General features: G+C 41.8%; 1 protein-coding gene across 2 annotated transcripts in view; it reads right to left on the bottom strand.

Moving 5' to 3' along the window:
• The window catches only part of EMB2777 (Sas10/U3 ribonucleoprotein (Utp) family protein), a 91,701-nt gene extending 84,228 nt beyond the window's left edge, over window positions 1-7,473 (bottom strand). The window contains exons 1-6 of one of the 2 annotated variants that reach the window (XM_086502584.1): window positions 7,345-7,473; window positions 7,047-7,267; window positions 6,808-6,954; window positions 6,684-6,731; window positions 6,095-6,138; window positions 5,975-6,001 (exon numbers count right to left, since the gene is read on the bottom strand). In XM_086502584.1, coding sequence (XP_086358710.1) covers window positions 5,975-6,001; window positions 6,095-6,138; window positions 6,684-6,731; window positions 6,808-6,940 — 252 coding nt within the window. In that variant the 5' untranslated portion in view covers window positions 6,941-6,954; window positions 7,047-7,267; window positions 7,345-7,473. The other variant, XM_086502585.1, reaches the window with a different exon arrangement.
• Between the last annotated feature and the right edge of the window lie 16,186 nt (window positions 7,474-23,659).

Here is a 23,659-nt window from a genome sequence, read left to right as displayed (position 1 = left end):
CCTGAAGATCATACCATTGATCTGATATCTGGAAGCACGCCACCGAATCGGCCACCTTATCGTGTGAGCCGAGTACAGAATGAAAAGATTATGAACTCAGTGAAAGACCTCTTGGAAAAGGGTCTTGTCCAGCCTAGTACTTCACCGTATTGCTCTCCAGTGTTGTTGTTTTTGAAGAAAGACGGATCTTGGAGAATGTGTATCGATTATAGCACTCTCAACGAAATCACCATCAAGAACAGATTTCCGATTCCTAGGATCGATGATATACTCGACAGGTTACAGGGATCCTCGTGCTTTAGCAGGATTGACTTGAAGAGTGGATATCATCAGATCAGGATAGCACCAGGAGATGTCTACAAGACAGCTTTTCGGACGACTTTTGGGTTATTTGAGTTTTTGGTGATGCCTTTTGGCTTAACCAATGCTCCTGCGACATTTAACCGGATGATGGACAGGATTTTTCGAGAGTACAGACTATTTGTTGGCACTTTCTTTGACGACATCATTGTTTTCTCCAAGAATGAGGCAGAACACAGAGATCATCTGCTTCAAGTCTTTCAGGCAATTACGAGATCACACGTTAGTGATTAATGCTAAGAAAAGTGAATTTTTCCTACTAGAGATACACTTTTTGGGACACATTGTGTCAGCAGCAGGAGTGCGAATGGACCCGGCCAAGATAGAGACTATCCGTGATTGGCCCGATTTGAGGAATGTCCATGAAGTTAGAAGCTTCTTGGGACTGTGTTCGTACTACAGGCGGTTCATACGAAAGTTTGCAAAGGTTGCTTCCCCTTTGCATATCTTGACACAGAAAGGAGTACCTTTTTCGTGGGGACCCACAGAGGTGACTGCCTTTTAGACATTGAAAGAGAAATTCACTACAGGACCAGATTTGACTTTGCCGGACTTGCAGAAGTCATTTGAAGTATTTTGTGATGCTTGTGGTCGTAGTCTGGGTGCGGTCTTGATGCAAGAAGGCCATGTCATAGCTTACGAGAGCCGTTTGTTCTCTAGGCCGGAGATGACAGCACAGATCTATGGGAAAGAGCTTTTGGCGGTTATCCATGCTCTTACTCAGTGGCGGCATTACCTACTCGGAGCGGATTTTACTGTCTTTACAAACCATCAGAGTTTGCGCTACTTCTTGTCACAGAAGCAGCTTTCGGAAAAGCAGATGCGCTGGGTGAACATCTTGTCACAATTCCACTTCCAGATTGTCCATGTGCAGGGATAGAAGAATGTGGTGGCAGATGCTTTGTCTCGGAAACCGTTGGTTCTGGCTATTTCCGCGATACATCATAGGAGCTTCGAGGATATGGTCGATCAGTATGCCACAGATACAGGTTTTGCAGATATTTTCACACGGATACGGGATGCGGAGACAGTAGCTGGATACACCCTTCGGGAAGGCTACTTGATGAAAAAGACTATGTTGTGCGTTACACAGCCGTTGAGGGAAAAGGTTATGACTGATTGCCACTGTCCACCTTTTACGGGTCACCGCGGCATTGCTACCACCATGAAAGGGGTAGAGAGAGATTTCTTTTGGCGGAGACTGAAGAAGGATGTGGAAGAGTTTGTGCGCAGTTGCTTGGTATGCCAGAAGGTCAAGTTTGACAGGCATAAAGCACAGAGATTGTTACAGCCTTTACCCATACCCACCCGCCCCTCGGAAAGTATTGAAATGGATTTCAATTTTTTTTGATCTCCCGAGAATACAGAATGATCACGATGATTTTCCGATTACATGGCACGCCTGAGACGATTGTCTCCGACCAAGACCCCAGATTTATGAGTTTGTTTTGGAAGGCAATTTGGGAGAACATTGGCACGCGGTTGCAATTCTCGTCATCGTTCCACTTGCAGACTGATGGGCAATCTGAGATTGCCAATTCAGTGATTTTAGATTTATTGAAGTCTTGTATCTCGCATCAGAAGACTCAATGGGAAAAGAACTTACCTTTGGTGGGATTTGCCTACAATAACACGATACACTCTTCGACGGGGAAGACGCCATGAGAGATTGTTGAAACTGCTACGAAGGTTCCATCCTTCCTGAGCACGAAAGATTAGAAATTTGAAGCGGATGAATATTCGCGAGATTTGGATACGGCTTTTGCCAAGGTTCGCGAGACTTTACAGAAGTCTCAAGAACGACAGAAAAAGGCAGCGGATCGCCATCGTCGCGACTGGAAACTGAAGGAGGATGATTGGGTGCTCTTACTTTTGAGAAGGCACGCCTAAGAAAGAAAAAGGGAAAGGAGAGGCTTTTTCCAAAGCTTAGTATGTGATACTACGGACCTTTCCAGATCACTGACAAGATAAATGATGTCTCCTTCCGATTGGAACTGCCAGATACTTGGAGGATTCACAATGCATTGCATGTGAGTCTCTTGAACCCTGTTAAGGGTGATGTGCCTGATGATGGGGAGCCTGATGAGCAACCCAAAGTGGAAGAAAACGAGGAGATCCTTGTTCCTGAACAGATTTTGGCACATAATGATACGAAGAAGGGTAAAGTCCGAAGGCGGTTCTTGGTTAAGTTCAAGAACTTTCCTGCATTTGATGCGAAGTGGATGGAGGAGGAGGACCTAGCAGATACTCCTCGGATTGTGAAACTTTACCTCGATGTTTTGGTTTAGCATAGTCTACTCCAAACGGAACCCAGAATTCAGCTTGGCCGGAGATCTGGTGCAGCGGGATGCACAAGAGGGGAGTCACTCCACTCCTTTGTCAACAGATGCCTCGATTTTGATACTAAAGTCACTGATGTCTCTTTGAGCTTCAGGGATACTGAGAGCTGACAGTATTCTGCTGGATGACTTTATGAAATGGAATTCCTGATTATGATACTGATTTGTTCTTGACTTCTTGTGAGTGCAGGAACTGATAGCCGAAATGACTGCAGCATTTTGGTCTGATTGATCTCGAATAGACATGGTTGCAATAGGGGTTAGTCAATCGGACATCGATGAGGTCCCGATTAGACCTAGATGTGATTGCTAGCTACATTGCCGATAAATCATGGTCTAAGATCCGAATGAATGTTGAATGTCATGTGATGTCCTGTGATGTCTGGTGATGTCCTGTGATGTCGTGTGATGTGACTGTCGATTTTGTGCATGTGCTAGATGTGTGTTCCTAGTACGTAGGTACTAACAGTCTGTGTCTGCTAAGACGGTTTATGGCTTTTGTCGGTTTTGCAGGCGTAATCGCGGTCGATTACAATGCTTTCAAGAGGGGGGTATGTCACAAAGTGATGACGTGGCGGACAGCAGAAACCCTAATTTCTGCCAGAAACCCTAAAATTCCTGCAAACCCTAATTTTTGCCCAAAACCCTAAATTCCGGAAATCGCGGAGGCAGATTATTATAAAAAATAAAATAAATAAAAATTTTGGGAAAATGATGAGCGACGCGAATTTTGCTTTTGCTTTTTTTTTTAAAAAGAGAAAAGACTCTCTAAGAGAGAGAGAGAACTGATGCTTTTGATTTTGAAAGCTTTTGGGGCTCTGCTTTTGGGCATCCCTTGTAACCTTTAAATTAGTGGTGAGGGCCTCACTTCTCAGAGCATCTGGACGCAGAGTCTGAGAGTGAAACCCTAACCGCTCTCTTGTACTTTGATGATTGATTAATACAAAAAGAAATACCGAAAGGGGCGCCAGTCTTTGGGGCCAATATCTCTAGGCACGGAACTCCGCCGGGCCAGTGCAAATCTATTGTGATTTGTGAATTGTTTTGAAGTGGTTATTTGGTGCTGTCGCGGTTGATTCTTGACTTGGAGTGTCCAAGTTTGTTACACATCCAATACCGGCTCCCATCTTCATCGTTGTGTCTGAAGAAAGATCGACATTGGATACACGAAAACCCAGATCTTGAGTACCAAGATCTGCTTGCCTCTTATGCGGATATGGAAAGATTCCTGACCCTCTTCTGCATTCGCATTCGCATGTAGCGTGCATCCACTACCGTTGACATGGAACCATTGGAAATACATCCGAAAATTCTTACTATCCACTTCCGTCGACATGGAACCATTGGAAATACCTCCGAGCACCCTTACCTTTCAGCTTCCCCCGCAATGTTTTCACGACAGGACTATTCGAATGGTAGTACTTGCTCACAAGGCAAAATCAACACCAAGGCTCGTATCCTGCTACAGTAGTAAGGCTACCTAGTAACTCCTGTGGTCGGTGTTTACATCGCAGCCAATCTACATCCGCAATATCAACCCGTTTGAAGGAATCTTCATCGGTTATGCATCCACAAGCATCAAAAGCATTCACCATCAGAAGTACAAAAAGAATCCAAAGATAGAAGTTCGGCAGTTTTGCCTCACATTTAACAGGGGGGGATGTCATGTGCGCACTTCACTTGCGCTATGTCGACATGCTTTTGCTACAATCTAGCATGAGTCTTAGCTTTGAACCTAGCCTAGCACTTTGTGAGCCTCTAACAAGACGTGCATGTACCGCGCGTGAACCACCTCTTGCAGACATTTTTATTAATGATGTGACCTTATTGTGGAGTTTTAACAGAGGCTGCCCGACCTTGCATGTACCACCTATATAAGGGGCCCTTTGGGGGCTAGAGACAGTAGAAGACAAAGGAGATGCAGTAGCACCAAGCAGTACCCGCAAGACCCACCAAATCTCTATCGTTTTTATCAGCATGAATCAGTGTTTTCAGCCCTTGAGCATCAGCCTCTTCAACCCTTAACAGCCAGCATTTTCAGCCCATGATCGCCTCAGCATTCAGCCCCTAGCCTCGTCATGGTTGCAGATCCGAGCCATCGACATCGCTAGCATTTTTAGCATTCAGCCATAGCATCATTGTTGTCGTTGACACAATACCCCAGCATCTAGCACTCCTTGTGTTTTGCCTTGGCTCGTGCCTAGCTCAGCATAGGGATCTTCAATACCCAGCATCTTCAGTACCCAGCAGTATCCGCAGTACCCTGGATACCCTTTAGTATCTCAGTAGTACCCAGCATCAGTAGCATCAGTACCCATTAGCATTTCAGCATCATCAACATTTAGCATCATTGTATGAGCATTTGTGCAAGAATAAAGAAAGTACTTGCTCTGGCAACAGAGCAAGGGGGCCCTTGAGGGTTTGGGACCCGACATTTTAGATACATAAAGAGGTTGAACTTACAAACTCTAAGAGTGGAAACAACATTTCACAAAACGCACGAAAGAGGTAGCAGCCAAAAACACAGCAGCAACTTAAAAATAACTTCAGCAAAAAGATACACCAAATACATGAGAGAAGGTTATATAAACAAAACTTTTACAAAAACCCAACATCCTATCCGCCGAAAAGACAGTGCAAAGGTTTCAACTTCCAATTCATACAGCATATGGACAAATGACATAAGAGAAAATCTTAATTTAAATAATTCATAAGACTAAATGAGATTCTACAACATTGAAACTTGGAATGAAGCAACTCGCAACCAATTTAAACAAAGACTTGAAAATTTTGAAAATGACCTTAACTTCACTATTTGTCCAAACAGCAGCTCCCTACTCACATCATCAGTCCCGAAGAGGAAGTTGAGTGTGTATAGGGTTAGCTCCTACTTACACCTTACTTTATAAGAATGACGAACTTAATTTCTATCATTGAAGAAGTGATGCCAAACAAGTTTACATACCCCACAACTCGGGAGGTGATGCGCAAACTCAACCATGATAAAGGTTGGCACTTGCCAAACAAGTTTACATACCGCACTTGAGTAACATGTCCCACAGAACTCCAACAACAGCTCGAAATCAAAGTTGGCACTTTACAAACCAACAAGTTGGGATGCTTTCTCTAAAGTAGACAGCACTCCTACAAAATACTACAAAATACACAAAAGCGGCGGGAACTTCAAACCATGTGACCCTTGAGCAGCTTCACAACCGGGGGGGGGGGGGGGGGGGGTGGGGGGGGTGTGAATTAATGCAAGATAAATCACGTACCTCATCAGCATCGCTACTACCTTCTGCCTGTGCATCCATGACAAAAACAACAGAATGTTGGTTTCACAATTACAAAATAGCCTACACACTGAATAAAGTCAGGGTGCAACACAACTCCACCTTCAAATCAAAAACTGGCTCCTCAATGTCACCTTCTTCGAGATCTAATGAGAGAAAGTTCAAAAGAAATTCATTAGACAACGGCAACACTTACCATACAAATTTCTAGAACTTCATGATGTAAGAGACATACTTTCCTTCGTTAAATTTAATGGCTGGTAATCAACCACAAAATAGGAAAATGAGGTTTTGGAGACGCAAGAAGGAAAGGAAGTGGGCGGCGGCGGGGGGGGGGGGGGGGGGGGGGGGGGGGGGCGCACCAAGAACCTATCCTGATCAACCGGCTTTATCGAGAAAACAGCTTCTAGAGAGTGTCCATTTGTTAAATTACAAAAATTTCACATCTCGTAATCATATAATAGACCATAATGGACCTATTAGTGGAAGCTAATCAACTGGTGATAAAACACAACCAGCTCTTATTTATTATGAAGCATAATTTTTGAACTTGAGTTTAAGTCCTCAACACTAAGGCCATGATAAAAAAGAAAAGCGTTAAAAACTTCCTTACATTTCACACAGCTAGGAGAGAATGTAAAAGCCAAACACTCAAAAAATATGGAGAAATTTGTCGATGAAGAAAACATACCTGTATCCTCATCCACGTCGAGAGCAATTTTGTCAGCTCCTTTGTGGACTGTCACATAATCAAATTCAAAATCATCCTAATTCAGTAAAGCATGAACACCTAATCCAATAGTTCAGAAACTCACACTTATCAATGTCATCATCAAACTCCTCAGTGGATGTAACATGAGCATTCTTGGATGGAACTCTTGATCTGTTTTTGGAGCCAGTCTTTCCAAAACGCTCTTGAGGTGCTCGTTTTTGCCGAGGTCGCCCCATTACAGCCCCTTCACCTATGCAAGTTTTCCCGACGTAGGAAACGATTTTTTGGTGATGGGGTGTGTATGTTGTGCACGTGTGCCGATGCCAAGGGTTAGAACACTACCTGCTAGACAGCCGCAACGCTAGCTCTGGTACTTATAAACTCAGCTATCGAACGCTGCTGCCTGCACTCACGCTTGAGTGCGTCGAACAAAAACCTTTTACGGTCGTCCTGAGTATGAGAGAAGATGCCCACTAGTACTACAACACAGTAAGCTTCATAGCTGAATTTCAGCTAGCGTCTAGGAGTGCAATGATGTAGGGAACGTAGTCGGATGCCGAGACCTGGAATAGTGGCACGCTCATGGGTTGGCAGAAAATCAAATGGATCACCGTGAGCAACCTTCTGAATGTCTACATACCTGGTTCTCGAGAGGGTAATATTCGATGGCTAAAATGGTTGAAGAGTATTATGATTCGGTACTGCCAAAGTAGGGGGTACCAAATCAAATCAAATCAAAAAATAGAAGGAATCAAAGCAGATACGAACAAGGGTGGAATAGGGACTTTGTCGAGCGACACGGCAGTCAGACAAGAAGGGTGCCTCGCAAGCTTGCGCGACTTCTGAGTTAATACCAGTAGGTGATACCCATTTTCGGGGAAAAAAATCGAAGGTGAATCTTGAACAGATGTCGTGCTGAAGTAAACAAAAGGGTGACAAATGAGTGCCTCCATACAATGAGGTTGTCAGGAAATGCAGTTGTTGTGGAGTGGGACGACACAGCATAGCCATGCGACAAGGTCTCTCGTAGACACAACTGCTGGCAGGAGAGCTAGCTGACAGAACGCAGGGTTCGGTTGGGGAGCGCAAGCCAGGAAATAACTTTTTTTTAACTGAATAAGGTGACTAATGATGGCACCAAACGAATTGGTTGGACTGGTTAGCGCAGTGATTGGGAGCTTGACACCATAACGTGTAGAGCTCAATTCTTGATATCTGACGGGGATTTTGCTTGCCATTCCATGAAGCATAAGGATTTGGAGGAATCTTTGTAGATACAAATGAATAAACTAAAGAACGTGCTAGTAGGGGTACCCAAGATGTTGAAGAAGAGGAGAATCAATGTTGATTCTATGTTGATTCTCCTCATGCAGTCTACATAAAAAAGGTCTAGCTATGGAAATCCAATTCGGTGTATGGCGGCGCATGCGCATGCAAAAGGCATGCAGCCTAGGCGCCTCTCTCTCTCTCTCTCTCTCTCTCTCTCTCTCTCTCTCTCTCTCTCTCTCTCTCTCTCTCCATTTTGAGCAGAGCTGCAGTAGCAACAAATGCAGACGGAGGTGGAGCAGGTTTGTAGAACCACAAGGAAGCATGGTCGTCTCTTTCTACATAGAAAAGGCCATAGGCAAGGAGTTTTTGCCGCAGAGCGTTGCAAAAGCTAGGGCAAGAGAAGCGGGGAAGGGATGCACAACAAGAGGAATGGGAGAGGGAAGAGGAGCGTGGAAGGGAATGGAAGCAGGGAAGGAGGAGAAAAGTGGGGAGAAGAGCGGAGGCAAGCTCAGATGGTGCGAGGGGGGAGGAATATTCCAAGTAATACAATTTTTTAAAAGAAGAGCCAGTAGGAGCAGTAGGGCACGCACATCTTCAGGTTGGGTTTTTTGTGGAGATCCCATCAATCTCTCAATAAAAATTTTAAAAATTGAAGGGTTGGTTAGTTTCTATTTTAAACAAGTGAAAGGGTCAAGGTGGCTATCTAAAACAATAAGAAAGTGATAAAATTATAACGTTGAGTTTAACTAGAATTATATAAGGTGAAGTATTGTTCAAGAGTGTTTCTTTTATGAATCGATCGAGTTTCCTTCTTGCAAAGGAGCGAACCAGAAATACTAGCAATAACATTAAAATTTATGGATTTTTGAACTAAGTTCTCACATATTTCATCGGTTTTTCTTCCCTTAACCATGGTTGGCTCATATATATATATATATATATATATATATATATATATATATATATATATATATATATATATATATATATATATATATATATATATATATATATATATATATATATATATATATAAAGAACTCATTAATCTATTTATATGTGTGTGATGTATGTGTGTAAAGAATTTATCTGAATCATGCAAGGTGAAGCTGCACTTTAGCATTCTAAAAAAATAGAATGCAAGAGACGTCAAGTCATGTGAGGATGCGAAATGAAAGGTGAAAAAAAAATCCATTTAATATTTTAAAACCGAAATAACATTTACGATAAGTCTCAATCATTACTGAAAACATTGAAAGTATGCCTAACTCAACCCTCCTGTAAGGATTCTTTTCGAAAGCTAAAAAGAAGAAAGTATTAAAGTCATTAGGTTGATTTTAACCAGAATCGGTGTTCGGGAAAGGATTGCCTCAGCTTAGCCTTGAGCCGATTGAAAATCGAGACTAGCTGATTGCAAATTGTTGGAATTAGGGTTGCAGAGAAACACACACAGCTTGGAGAAGACGAAGGAAGCTCAAGGCACACAATAGAGGGTGTGTTACTTAGTGTGCAATGGAAAGATAGATAGCCCTAGAGTGATGGGCGTATATACAATGCACGGGGGAAAAAACCTCCTAAAGAGGGAAAAAATGCCCCGGCGGTCCTAGTGTGTTCACACACATCACTACCACATGTATATGGTAACAAATCCCCCCTGGAGTGATGCGGTGAACAAGAGCTGGCACATGAGTAAAGGGAAGTGCCATGCCCTGAGGACAGGATCAGTCCACAAGGGGAGTAAGCCCAAAGCTTTGCGGAAAGCTTCAAGCTTCTCACGAGACAATGCCTTTGTGAAAAGATCTGCAAGGTTGTCCTGTGTTGGCACATAAGCCAAGCTGATCTCTCTTGCTGAGAGCCTCTCCCTGACATAGTGGTAATGCACCTCAATGTGCTTTGTGCGAGCATGAAAAACTGGGTTCCTCGCAACTGCCAATGTGCTATGACTGTCAGTGTAGATTTGGGTGTTGTCACTGTCCTGTCCAACACCCAAATCAACCATAAGGCGTCTGAGTCATACACACTCAACCGTAGTTGTGAAGACTGCCCTGTACTCAGCCTCACAACTCGAAGTGGCCACCGTAGGTTGCTTCTTGCTCAACCATGATATACATGAACTGCCAAGCATGAAACAAAAACCACTTGTGGACACTCACGTGTCAAAACAACCAGCCCAATCTAAGTCCGAAAAAGCATGTAAGTCTGGCGGCAATGATCCCCCCTTGGGATAAAACAAGCCAAGATGTAAAGTGCCACTAAGGTAGCGGAAAATCCTCTTGACAGCCTGACAATGCTTAGACCCTGCGCTATGCATAAATCTGCTAACCTGTGAGACTGCAAACTGAATATCTGGCCTCGTGTTGCATACATAAATGAGGCAACCAACAGCAGTTTGGTAAAGAGTGACATCAGCAGGATCGCCAGCATCATGTAGACTCAACTTCAAACCTGTTTCCATGGGAGTGGCAATAGGTTTGCAATCCTCAAGTCCAAACTTACATAGCAATGTCTCTATGTAACTTTTCTGACACAAGGCAATACCACCATCACATTGGTTAAACTGTATACCCAAGTAATGATGCAACAGCCCCAAATCTTTCATCTTGAAAGTAGCTTTCAAATCAGTCTTAAATTCAGCAATATGTCTCTCATTTGGTCCAGTGATCAGCAAATCATCAACATAAAGAACCACGATGAGAAATACATCACCCTCACGCTTTACATACAATGTGCTTTCAGTTGGACTGTTACGAAAGCCTTGTTTGACCAAATGAGTGTCAGCTTTCTCATACCAAGCACGAGGAGATTGCTTCAACCCATACAAAGCCTTGTTACATTTGCACACTTTGTCCTCTTGTCCTTTTATGACAAAACCGCGAGGCTGCGTTACATAAACTACCTCAAATATGTCACCATTCAAGAAAGCAGTAACAATGTCTGATTGATGTACATCCCAACCAAAATGAGCTGCCAATGCACATAGAAAACGCACAGTAGTCATACAACAAGAGGGAGAAAAAGTTTCTTCATAATCTATGCATTTTTGCTGTGCATAACCCTTTGCAACAAGTCGATCCTTATGGCGATCAATCTCACCATCCGGCTTGCGTTTCAACTTGTAAACCCACTTTGTACCAATGGCCTTTTTGCCAGGAGGCAAATCACATAAAGTCCATGTTTCATTTTCTATAAGTGCATCATATTCTGATTGCATGGCAGCCATCCAATTTTCTGAATTCCGTGCTTCATCAAAAGACAGAGGCTCCTCAACATCATGTAAGCTAGACACAGCCAAAGCATAACAATCTGATGCATAAGATGCATGGCGAGAGCTTGAACGAGTACAACTAGACAAAGGTGCATCGAATTTACTGTCACGCAAAGTGTGCACCAGCCATTTTGGCATACCTCTAGCCTGCTCATTTTCAGCCCTTTCCTCATCATGTACATCTGCATCAGTAATAGGCTGATCTAAAACATTTTCAGAAACCCCCATAGGCTGTACATTTGCCTCATTGGAACTTACATTCGTATTTCTACCACTGAAAAGAGGCAACAAAGTGTCATAAATGTCCTGTGAGCTTACATTATTGTCTCTAGTACATGACAGCAAGGGCTGAACAGAATCTTCCACAAACACTACATCCCGAGAAACCAGAATACGTTTTGTTTGCAGATGATACAACCTGTAACCTTTGCTTTCAGCACTATAACCAACAAAAATACATTTGACAGCCAAAGCATATGCCAAACAGCCAAAAACACGCATGTGCTCAATAGAAGGTTTTCTATCATGCCATGCTTCATATGGAGTAATAGACTACAAAGCTTTCGTAGGACACCTGTTAAGTACATAAGTGGCACACATGATGGCCTCAAGCCAAAAAGAATGCGGCAAAGCTTGACTTTTGACCATACATCGTGCCATTTTCGTCAGTGACCTGTTTTTCCTCTCAGCAACACCATTTTGCTGAGGTGTATAAGGCACTGTACATTGGTGTTTTATCCCACGACTAGCCAGAAATGCATTAAAGTCATGAGACATATACTCCCCCCCTCGATCTGAACGGAGGGTGCCCATAGTACATTTCGAGACATTTTTAGCCATAGCCAAAAATTGTTTGAAGCACATAAAAACTTCGGACTTCGCTTTAAGCGGAAATACCCATGCATGCCTGGAGTAATCATCAATGAAAGTCACGAAGTACAGGTAATTGCCCAAGGACGGAGTTTGCATGGGCCCACAAACATCACTATGCACAAGCTGCAACCTGCATGTGGCCCGAACTGAACCCTCCTTTGGAAATTTAGAACGCTGCATCTTACCCAAAATACAGCCTTCACAAACATGTTTGACAGGTGCTTCAAGAGGCGGCAAAGAAGCAACCATATCAGATTTCTGCAACGCAGCAAACTGGCAAAATTCAGATGACCAAAACGTGCATGCCAAAGTTTTGCATCTGAAATAGCCCTTGAATCTGCAACAGCATTTGCAAAATTTTATCCACACTTGTCATACAAAGTGAGCTTATACAGCCCACGGCACAAAAGGCCAGATGCAACAATTTCATCACCAAAACTGAGATCATGAACTGTACATCTGTCATCCACAAATTTGACTACAAGTCCAAGTCTAGCAAGTGTGGATACAGACAAGAGATTCTTCTTGATCCCAGGTACATAAAGTGCATCAACAAGTGTGAAAGAACTGCCATTAGCAGCAGTGAGCACAATCTTTCCAATTCCCTGAATTGGATAAGAGGCGTTGTTGGCACAAGTGACTGAATTCCCATGAGGGACAGTCTTGAGAGAGGTAAACAATTCACGATGTGAGGTAATGTGCTTTGTAGCACCACTGTCGAAATACCACACATGTGAATCTGCAGCAATTGACAAGCATGCATGTCATAATAATCAATATCGAATTCTCCTAAATGATTTTCTCATATTAAACTGATCATTTAATGTGGGGAGGTACCAGGGGAGAAAAAGCTAGAATATTGGTTAAGCTAGCAGACCGGCCACAGTAGGGATCCAAAGGAGGGAAAATAGGGATCAAAAGGGGGGGGGGCATCTGCAAAAGAGCCATGTGCAACAATGGGCTAAAAAGACCCTAAGGTTCAGCCCATTAAGACTTCCAAAATGCTAAGGTTCCAAAATTCAAAGGTTGTGTCCAAAGGTCAACCCTAGGGAAAATTGGATGCTTAGTGTGTGTACAAAAGTCTTCTTCAAAGCCTACAAACGAGGGGGCGAGCCCATTTAGTAGGGGATGAGAGAGAAAGCCACACACACACACACACACACAGGCTCCCTTTACACAAAGGGAATTAGGGACACATGTCAGCTCCCTAGGCCAGATGCCCACTAGGTGTGCCCAATTCCTATTGGAAGACCCTTGAAGTGGACCAATGAGAATTAAGCTAGAGTAAATGTAGTTTAATTAATTTAAAAACATTTAATAAAAGAAACCAATGAGAATTAATTCTCCTAGAAGACTATTGGGCAGTCTCCCAAGGGGTCCAATGAGCATTCAGGAGCCCAATGGCTTGCCTGATTCCTATTGGCTAGGAGGCAAAGGGGTCCAATGAGAGTTTAGTTTAATTATTTAATTACCTAAAGCTCTCACAAAAGGGGAAAGGGGGACACATGTCAGAAGTCTATCACTTATGCTGCTTAACACCCATTGGCTTGACTTGGGGAGGTCCAATGAGGCAAAAGCCATACCAATTTAGAAGGAAGGGCTCGCCCAAGAGAGAGGGGGGGGTGATTTTTGCTTGGCATTGACACACACACACTCACACTTGACCATGTGTGAAGAAAGAATACTCTATCTCCTCCCAAGCTTTAATGGAGAGCTCATCACCTACTCCAAGCTTGTGAGATAGAAGCCTACATCAACACTCTCTTGGCATGTGGATGCAAATCCAACCAAGAGCCAAGCTTCAATGCATGCTCATCTTCTCTACCAAGCTAATTACTAAGCTAAGCTATGCTAATATGAGTGATTATGTGAGGAGATGTACATCTTTCTCGTAAGATCCTCCTTCTTCCTCTCAATCTACTCTCATACCCTGCTAGCTCTCACCATCTTCGAAGGTGTGTGAGGTCTTGGGTCTGAGAACGGGGATAATTCAAGTTGTGTTTGATTAAGTGTTTTGCTTAGTGCATGAAGCTTCCATCTTCATTGCACTAGCTAGTCTTGAAGGAACACAAAAAATTGTATTGTACAATGTCTCTCTTGATGGGAGAAACCATAATACAAAGCCTTTTGGAGTGGGGACCGGCTCCATGCAAATCCGGTCCTCAACTGTTGTCAATAGCTTAATTTCTCTCTCTTTTGAAAGTATTGTCGATGCTATCTAACTAGGTGTTATGCTTTTTGTTGATCTCTCCACCCAAGCACTCTTGTAATTCTCATTAGGAATCTATTCTAATGAAATGCCCACTATGTTCATGCTAATTTCCGCTACACATAAGTTATTAGGCCATTAAATGTTACATGCATCATGGACAGCAGGATTGTAAGTGCACTCTGCGCTAAAAGCCCATTTTGCATCAACATCAGCATTACAGTCTCCTTTCATAGAAGACTCAACAATGGCTGCATTTGTAGTGGAACCAACATTTGTAGTGGAACCACCCTCTTTCTTCTTAGCCTCTTTGGCCTTCAACTTAGGACACGACTTGATCAAGTGATCATTGGCTTTACAATAATGGCAACGCATCTTCTTTTTGCCCTTATCACCAGAATTTCCAGACGAAGTACTGCCAGCAGAAGCATTAGGAACATAATTTTTTCCACTCGCAGCAGAACCATAAGAAGTGGCTGCATTGCTGTTACCACCCTTTCTTTGAGAAGCAATAAAAGCTTGTTCAACTGCACGTTGTCTAGTCCTGTTTTTTCTGGACAGTGACTCTTGCAACAGCAATGTGCATAATGCATCAAACTTGACAACTTCTGGATTTCCTTGGGTCATAAGTCTCCAAGTACTAGCAAAAGTCTGGTAGGAATCTCGTAAGGCATCAAGAACAGTCTGCACAAGGGAACTGTCTGAAATGACTTCACCTGCAGAAATAAGCTGCTCATTGATATCCTTGACACTAGCAAGGAAAGTGTCCATATCATCTTCCTCATGCATAATCTTTGACTCCAACTCTTTACGCAGCAAAGCAATTTTAGCCTCATTGCTGCTTGCATAAAGACCTGCTAAAATATCCCAAGCCTGTTTTGCAGATTTTGCTGAACGGATGTGAGGAACAATGGTGCGCTTCACAGACAACACAATCAATGCATGAGCCTGCGCATCCTTAACATCCCAACGAGCTTGTTCTGCCGTAGGCAAAACAACTCTAACAGCTGCAATCCTTGCAGCAAGACCTACAACATCCTCAACATCGCCTACATCCTCAGAACCAGGACGTACATCAATGCCCTGCACAATGTTCCAGACACCTTTTGACACAAGAACATGTTGCATCATATAAGCCCACATAGGGTAGTTGTCCCCATCCAACCTGTCCTCAACAACAAACATCTTGAACACATCTGTGTTGTTGTTGTCAGCCATGGTAAATGCTGCACCTGATGTGAAAACTGCCCGAAAATAGGAGAAACGGAGCGGGAACAACCTGTGCTATATAGCACAAACCGTAGAAGACTATAAGGCACCTGTTATGCAAAAAACGGCACTGATAGAAATTCTACACAAAATGACGAAATAGCCTGTGCAGTACTGCCTGTAGTGGAAACGGAGGCCCAATATTTGTCGATCTACGAACGCTCGCCAAAGCTCACTGAAATCGGAGAAAGTAAGCAGGCGTGTACTGGAGCAGCTGGCGACTAAACCCGAGAGGACATGACGTGCTCTGATACCAATTGTTGGAATTAGGGTTGCAGAGAAACACACACAGCTTGGAGAAGACGAAGGAAGCTCAAGGCACACAATAGAGAGTGTGTTACTTAGTGTGCAATGGAAAGATAGATAGCCCTAGAGTGATGGGCGTATATACAATGCACGAGGGAAAAAACCTCCTAAAGAGGGAAAAAATGCCCCGGCGGTCCTAGTGTGTTGACACACATCACTACCACATGTATATGGTAACACAAACCATGGTAAAGGAAAGAAAAATGGTGAAATATATAAGAAAATAGTTCAAAAATCTTGCAAATTTACACTAATATTTTCAATTTTCTTTTTTGTGATGAGGAGGAAATTCGACCAATGACCGCTTAATAAAAGAGACTTTCTTGAATATTGATGAGAATTAATTTAAAGAATGCAAGAAAAGTTCAACCATGTGAGGCTGTGAAATGAAATGTGAAATATAAAGAACTTATCAATATGTGTGTGTGTATAGAATTTACTAGAACTATGCAAGGTGAAGCTTCACTTTAACATTCTAAAACAATAGAATGTAAGAAAAGTCAAGACATGTGAAGATGTGAAATGAAGGGTGAAATAAAATATCCATTCACTATTTTAAAACTGAAATAACATTTGAGGTATGTCTCAATCATCGTTGAAAACATTGAAAGTATGCTTAACCCAATTCTCTTCTAAAGATTCTTTTAGAAAGTCAAAATAATAGAAGGTGTTTTTTGGCTTTCTAAAAGAAGCCTTAGAGATGAGTTGAGTTAGGCATACTTTCAATGTTTTGAGTGATGAATGAGACTTACCTTAAATGGTATTTTGGTTTTAAAATATGGAATGTTTATTTTTATTTCACCTTTCATTTCACATCTTTGATTTATCTTGACTTTTCTATTGTTTTAGAATGCCAAAGTGAAGCTTCACCTTGCATAATTCTAGCATATTATACACATACATACACATGCGCGTTCACACACACACACACACATATATAGAGCGGTTGACAGTGTTCGGGAAATCTTTTTTTCTAAGAGGTCGAGTCTCCTACATGTAAAGATGCGAATTGGAACTACTAGTAGAAATTTTCAAACTTGTAGGATTTTGAACTATTTTCTCGTATATTTTATCGATTTTTTTTCCTTACCATTGCTTGTAATTGGCTAATCTCGATTTTCAATCGACTCAAGGCTAAGTTGAGGCACACCTGTCCTAAACATTGGCGACCAAGATTCCTCCTCACAAAGAAAGAAATTGGAAATCCTAGCAGAAATTTTGAAATTTGGAGGATTTTTGAACTATTTTCTCACATATTTCACCAGTTTTTCTTCCCTTTTCCATGGTTTGTAACTTGCTAGTCTCGATTTTCAACCAGCTCAAGGCTAAGCTAAGGCAATCCTTTCGCAAGCATTGATTCCAGTTAAGCTCAACCTAATAATTTTATCACTTTCTTATTGTTTTAGAAAGCCACCGTGACCCTTTCACTTGTTTAAACTAGCTTCCAGAGAGGTCATGCATCTCAATCTCTCCCCCCTCCCCCGCTCTGCAGGCGAGCGAGAAGCGAGCCGATGAGGGTGAGGCTCTCTCTCTCTCTCTCTCTCTCTCTCTCTCTCTCTCTCTCTCTCTCTCTCTCTCTCTCTCTCTCTCTCTCTCTCTCTCTCTCTCTCGCGTGTGCCTTCCACCATTGCAGCACCACTCTCTCCGCAGGCAGCCTCTCGATAGTAGCGTGAAGGAAGCTCTCTCTCTCTCTCTCTCTCTCTCTCTCTCTCTCTCTCTCTCTCTCTCTCTCTCTCTCTCTCTCTCTCTCTCTCTCTCTCTCTCTCTCTCTCTCCCTCCCCTGCGTAGGATGTCCGCAGACGTCCCTTGACACTGCACAAACAGAAAGAAATGCCACTGACATGGCATTTCTTTTAAACCATACCCTTTTAATATCTAACCTCATCGTCCGTAAGTAGTAAATATTTTAAATGTGCTTCATGCCATTAGCCACTATAGACGATGAGGTTAGATATTAAAAAGGTATGGTTAGTAGCCTAATTGAGGGCAAATGCTATTTTTTTGGGTATAGCTTTTTGGGTGCCGGGATTGAGGTAAGTGTCGAATCCAACACCTTGCAACTAGAAGCCACACACACTAACCATTTGGCCTACCCGATTTTGGCAGCAGACCTTCTTGAGATGTTAGGGTAAAGGGGCCAATAAGGAGATGGTCTCCTTCAATAATACATACCGCCCCCCCAACTGTAAAACAAATGTGCATGGGTAGATGGCGTAGGCGAGCTGATGTGTTGCATTTTGATTTGCAGGATCCGTGTTCAAACTTGGGCTTGCGTTGTCCTACAGCTGGCAAGGGATTGTCTCTAATCCTTGTGGCAAACCATTTTGTGTTGGGACTCGTGCTAAACTATCATGAATTAATTTTGCAACAGCTCTGACAATGCAACCAATTGCATTAAGAAGCCCTCATCGATGCGCATCTTCTACACCTCATTTTACATAAACCTGTGCAAGGGTGTGTGAGATCCACCCAACACACCTTAGCTGGCCCCTTTACCCTAGAGGTATTATTTTGCTAGAGGTAGAAATTTGAAAGCAAGAAAACAATTGTACCTTTTTGCACAGGGTGGTCTTCTTCTTTTAGGTGGAGAAGTCTTCACCCTTGTACAAATTATTCTGAGTACTTTGCAGATGGAGTCCTCAAATATTAAGGCCTTGTAGATTTTTAATGAATTATCACAAAGGTATTGGCTAATAATCACATATAACCACACATGCATGTGCATTGTGGGTATAAGTGTGCGCTTTAACGAGATTGTGGTGTCAATTGTGACCATTAAACCATAAATATGAATGACATCATGGTGACATCCATTCAAACATTTGTGGTGCGGGTGTGTAGTACCTAGTTCTACATCCACTATTGAGCAGTGATGATGTTAATGTGAACTTCATAGTTTTTAGTCAATACTATGAATGAGGGAACTGATTTGGGGGGGGGAGAGAGAGAGAGAGAGAGAGAGAGAGAGAGAGAGAGAGAGAGAGAGAGAGAGTTGAGACTTTATTGACGTCTTTCAAAAGACAAAAAAGGGCATAAGAGACAATTGTCAGTACAATCACTGTCATCTTGCCATATACATCAAGATGAGGAAATCAAATTCCCACAAAATAGTAGTGTTTAGTAACGCTTAATGCCGTATACAAATGTCTATGTCCTCTTGCTATTGTAAGGTGAAAAGCATCAAATAAAGGTGTGTGTGTGTGCGTGCGCGTGCGTGCCTCCGTGTGTGTGTGTGTGTGTGTGTGTGTGTGTGTGTGTGTGGGTTTGATGGGCACATGGATGTAAGCACATGTATATTCAAGAACCCTCCGTCTCTTGAGAGCTTTGTTCTTGTTTGCTTTGTTACAGGTGAGATCTTGCTACACAGTAATATCTTGATGAGATCTCATTTACACAGGATGAAGAACTCACTTAATTAATGAAGGATATCATGTAACATAGCAGAAGTTCTGACATTCAATATCTCTTAATTTTTTGTGAATTGGGAAGAATTATTGTACTGATCAAACACATTCATGTTTATATACTGAACATTTAGTGCTTGTATGTGAAGTTCATGATGGCTTCAACATTATTTGCTAGCAAGATTAAATGTAGGAGGTTATGGTGTTTATTAGATTAATTTATTTAAAGTTGGTCTCTAACAAAGTTGGTCAATGCAGATTGTCTATTTCCATGTTATTTTGTCCACCTCCATTACCCTTAACACCTTTTAATTATCATATTAAGCTAAATTTGAAGGCTACCAACATGAAAGAAACAACGTTCCTTAGATACAAATTGATGTCTCTTGTAGATTAAATTTTTTTAGAAAGAGTACATGCTAAGAGTACCATTATGGTAGTGATGTTTGTAGAGCTCGAAATTATCCGATTCTATAACAAATTGTGGAGGAAACGGTTGTCATAATGTCATAGCATGAAACATGTCATACCATGTTTCATGCTAGCAATATAATTATCTATCATGCGACTTTTAATTATTGTTCTCTGATGATTATAGAATTAGATAATTATGTTGTTGACATTCCCAATCCAAGAGCTTCATGAAAAGGACAACTGAATATGCATTAATATCATTATAATTGATGATTTTTTGACTAAGTATGTGTTTTTTTGCTTTGTTTACCCTTTGTAATGCAAAATTCTCGTGCTGCACAAATCTGTATTGTTATCTAGTTTTCAATGTCTTCTGAAGATGAGAATTTCTAGTGGTGACGTAGGAATTGCATGATGAGAATGGGTATTGTTAAGCTCATAATAGTTAGTAACATGAAGCAAAATTACAATGTATTACCATGAATTGTGGTGATTTAGAACTTCTCCAACTAGTTGACCTACTCTTAGGAAGGTATCAAAAATTTTCCATTAGTTTTAAGTTCTTAAACTTATGCTTCTAAAAATTGCACTTGCACAAACATTTGTATGAGTGACGAGAGTAAGTGCAAGCATGTTCTCATCACCTATTCAGCTACTCTTATAGCCCAATGGCTTAAACAATATAGAAGGGGTGTAGATGGATCCATAAGCACATTGGCACATACATCTTTCCAATTGACCATTCTTAGGTATTACTTCATTGCGTGGAATACCTTCCTGAGTGATGCTTATCAACACGGGTTTGGATTATCCAATTTCAATTAAAGTAGCATATCATCAACGAATATCACTTAAATCCTAAGATTTTCCAATCCAAGGGTAGCAACCCAAGGACTATTTAGGGAAATTCCTCTCCTCCACAATAGAGAAGGGTAAGCAGTCATACTCTTTACACAATGTATTCAAAATTTCCCTATTTCTACACATCAGTTCCGTCATCACAATCGAATCTCTCCTTCTCTTTTCTGTTCTCCCAACCTCTGAAAAGCTTGAGAGGTGTGATGGAGGTGATGTGAAAGAAATCAACCAAAATGACACTTCTCTATTTCTCCTTACACTCTTAAAACTTAAGTCTTTCAGCTAACAAAACACGCATTAAAATCCTTAAGAAAACTTAAGCATCGAGAAGAAAGATCAAGCACTTCAATCAATGACGACACACACAAGCAAATCATTCTATTGGCAAGTATGCATTCTTGACAAGAGAATATCGAGAGAGCAAGACAAAGAAATGATGAACATATTTGTATTAAAAGTCCCCATCTTAGAAGCATGAAAGGCTTGGAGGAAGTATCATTACAAGGTAGCTCTTGGAATGCGCAAATAGAAAATACAAAGCTCTTACCTCGATTGTTCTCATCTTGCCTCAAATTATGTACCATGATATGACAAAGAAATTGGTACATCTATTGAGTGATGATAAATAGGAGGTGTTGTAGAGCGTTTTGCCCGCTGTTTACGTTAAGCCATCTCCGCCGAGGTGGTAGGAGACTCACTTCTTTCTCGTTCTTTTGGTGGTGGCTCTTGACTTCTCCTTTGGGAAGGAGATGCATCGTCAAGTAGTAAATTTTTTAGCCCTTTGTACCAATCCTCTTCTTCTTCCCGAATTGGAGAGAGGCCTCTTTTGGAAGTCTCAGAAGGAGGCTTCCTAGGTACTCTCTCTTCTTGGTGGGGAGTTTGGAGAATCCCAAGAGCACGAAGCTGCTTTTGCACTTCCCTTTAGAGGGATGGATTACACATGGCTTGTTGAAGCGTAGAAACAAGGTAGTTAACAAGCATAGGGGCATCCTTAGTAGCCTGCTCATTAGCAAAATCAAAGTATCAACATTAATTTCACTCTCTTTTGTCAGCCATTCTAACAACTTTTAGGGGTAAACTTTTTTTAGGTGTACTTTGACAGTTCAAGCTCTAGTTGCCACTCCTCTTTACCCCTTTAAAAAGCACTCAAGCTTTTGTACCTATGGATCGAAGATCATTAATTGCAAGGAATAGAAGAGAGGGTCTTTCAACACCAAAAGAGTACTGACTCCTGTCAAGCTTCTAATAGCTCAATAGTCTTTAAGCAGTAGGCAAGCCCCGTAGGACTCCACTATTAAGACCATAGCTCTCGACGGTGATGCCCCGTTATCTGCACGAAGCAAGCACACTGCGAGGCTGAAAAATCCCTATTCTACTTACTCAATTACAATCAATAATACCAACCACTTATATTTAGCTTGAGGACCTCCCTTCTTGAGCAAGAAAAGAGAAACCTTGTGCTCTGATACCAATGTAACATTTAATGGCCTAGTAACTTGTGTGTAGCGGAAAATAGCATAAATATAGTGAGAATTTCATTAGAATAGATTCCTAATGCGCATAGCAAGAGTGCTTGGATGGAGAAAGCAACAAAAAGCATAACACCTAGTTAGATAGGCATGAACAATACTTCAAAAGAGAGAGAAATTAAGCTATTGACAACAATTGAGGATCGAATTTACATGCAGTCGGTCCCCCCTCCAAAAGGCTTTGTATTATAGATTTCCCCCATCAAGGGAGACATTTTACAATACAATATTTTGTGTTCCTTCACTAACTTGCTAGTGCAATGAAGATGGAAGCTTCAAGCACCATGCACACACTTATGAAACACAACATCAATTCCCTCACGGTCTTAGACCCAAGACCTCACACACCTTCAAACATGGTGAGAGCTAGTGGGGTATGAGAGTAGATTGAGATGAAGAAGGAGTAGTCTTACGAGAAAGAAGTATATCTCCTCACATAATCACTGATAAAAGCTTAGCACAACTTAGTAATTAGCATGGTAGAGGAGATGAGCATGCATTGAAGCTTGGCTCTTGGTTGGATTTGCATCCACTACAAGACGTTGCATAGAAGCCGGCGCAGGTACCAACGAAATAGAGCTAATTTTTAAACTAAAAAGCGCTGAAATAAGCCTCGAAAGAGATGCCGGTATCGTAGCATTGGTATGACCATAGATATAGCCGGCGTCGGAATAGGCCTTTGAATAGGCGTCGGAATACTCAATGTAATAAGCACCGATATTAATATATTAAATTCCGACGCTCATTCCGTTGGCCCTACCGACGGTGATACCGTCACTTGTACCGACGACCAAAACCTGCAGATTTTTTTTGGGCAGAGAGGACTGGGAACTAATGCTGCATGTACTGCAACAAAAGAAAACAGCCCTCTCTGCCCAAAGGAAGAGTGCACAAGCAATCGCACTGCACCTACAAGCTGCCGCTAAAGAGCGACTGTATGGCAATTAGCAAAATTGTAAGAATAACATAACTTGTTAACATAATTAAAACATGAGTCGAAAACTGTAAAACCATAAACATAACCTGTTTGCCATACCATAACCATTACCATAACTTGCTTGTCATACCATAACCATAACCATCACACAATTGCCCTACCATCATAGCAAAACCATAACCATCACCTGAACCAAAACCATAACCATAACCTTGCACAACCATAGCAAAACCATAACCATAACCATAACCAAAACCATAACCATAACCATAACCTTGCACAACCATAACCATAACCATAACCATCAGATGATTGTCATACCATCATAGCAAAATCATAATCTTAAGTTGACTATCAAACCTTAACCATAACATCTGTGCCATACCATAAACATAACCATAAACCATAAACATAAGCACTACAAAACTGTACATATGCAAACAATCATTGAGTGAGAAGACCCTCATGGTAATGCCTCCCAATCGACGTCCCCTCCCTCCTCCTGCAACTGGGTCAAAAGGGCCACAAGTCCATGCTTGTACCCATACTTCTCCTCTTGGCGTGTCAGAAGGCGCTTCACGGCAACTTCCTGCAAAATTATGGTTTCATCATTAGATAAATC

This window comes from Adiantum capillus-veneris, chromosome 27 (genome assembly GCF_014529385.1).
Source record: "Adiantum capillus-veneris isolate H3 chromosome 27, ASM1452938v2, whole genome shotgun sequence".
In the NCBI taxonomy this organism is placed as follows: domain Eukaryota; kingdom Viridiplantae; phylum Streptophyta; class Polypodiopsida; order Polypodiales; family Pteridaceae; genus Adiantum; species Adiantum capillus-veneris.
This window is presented reverse-complemented; position numbering and strand designations above follow the sequence as displayed.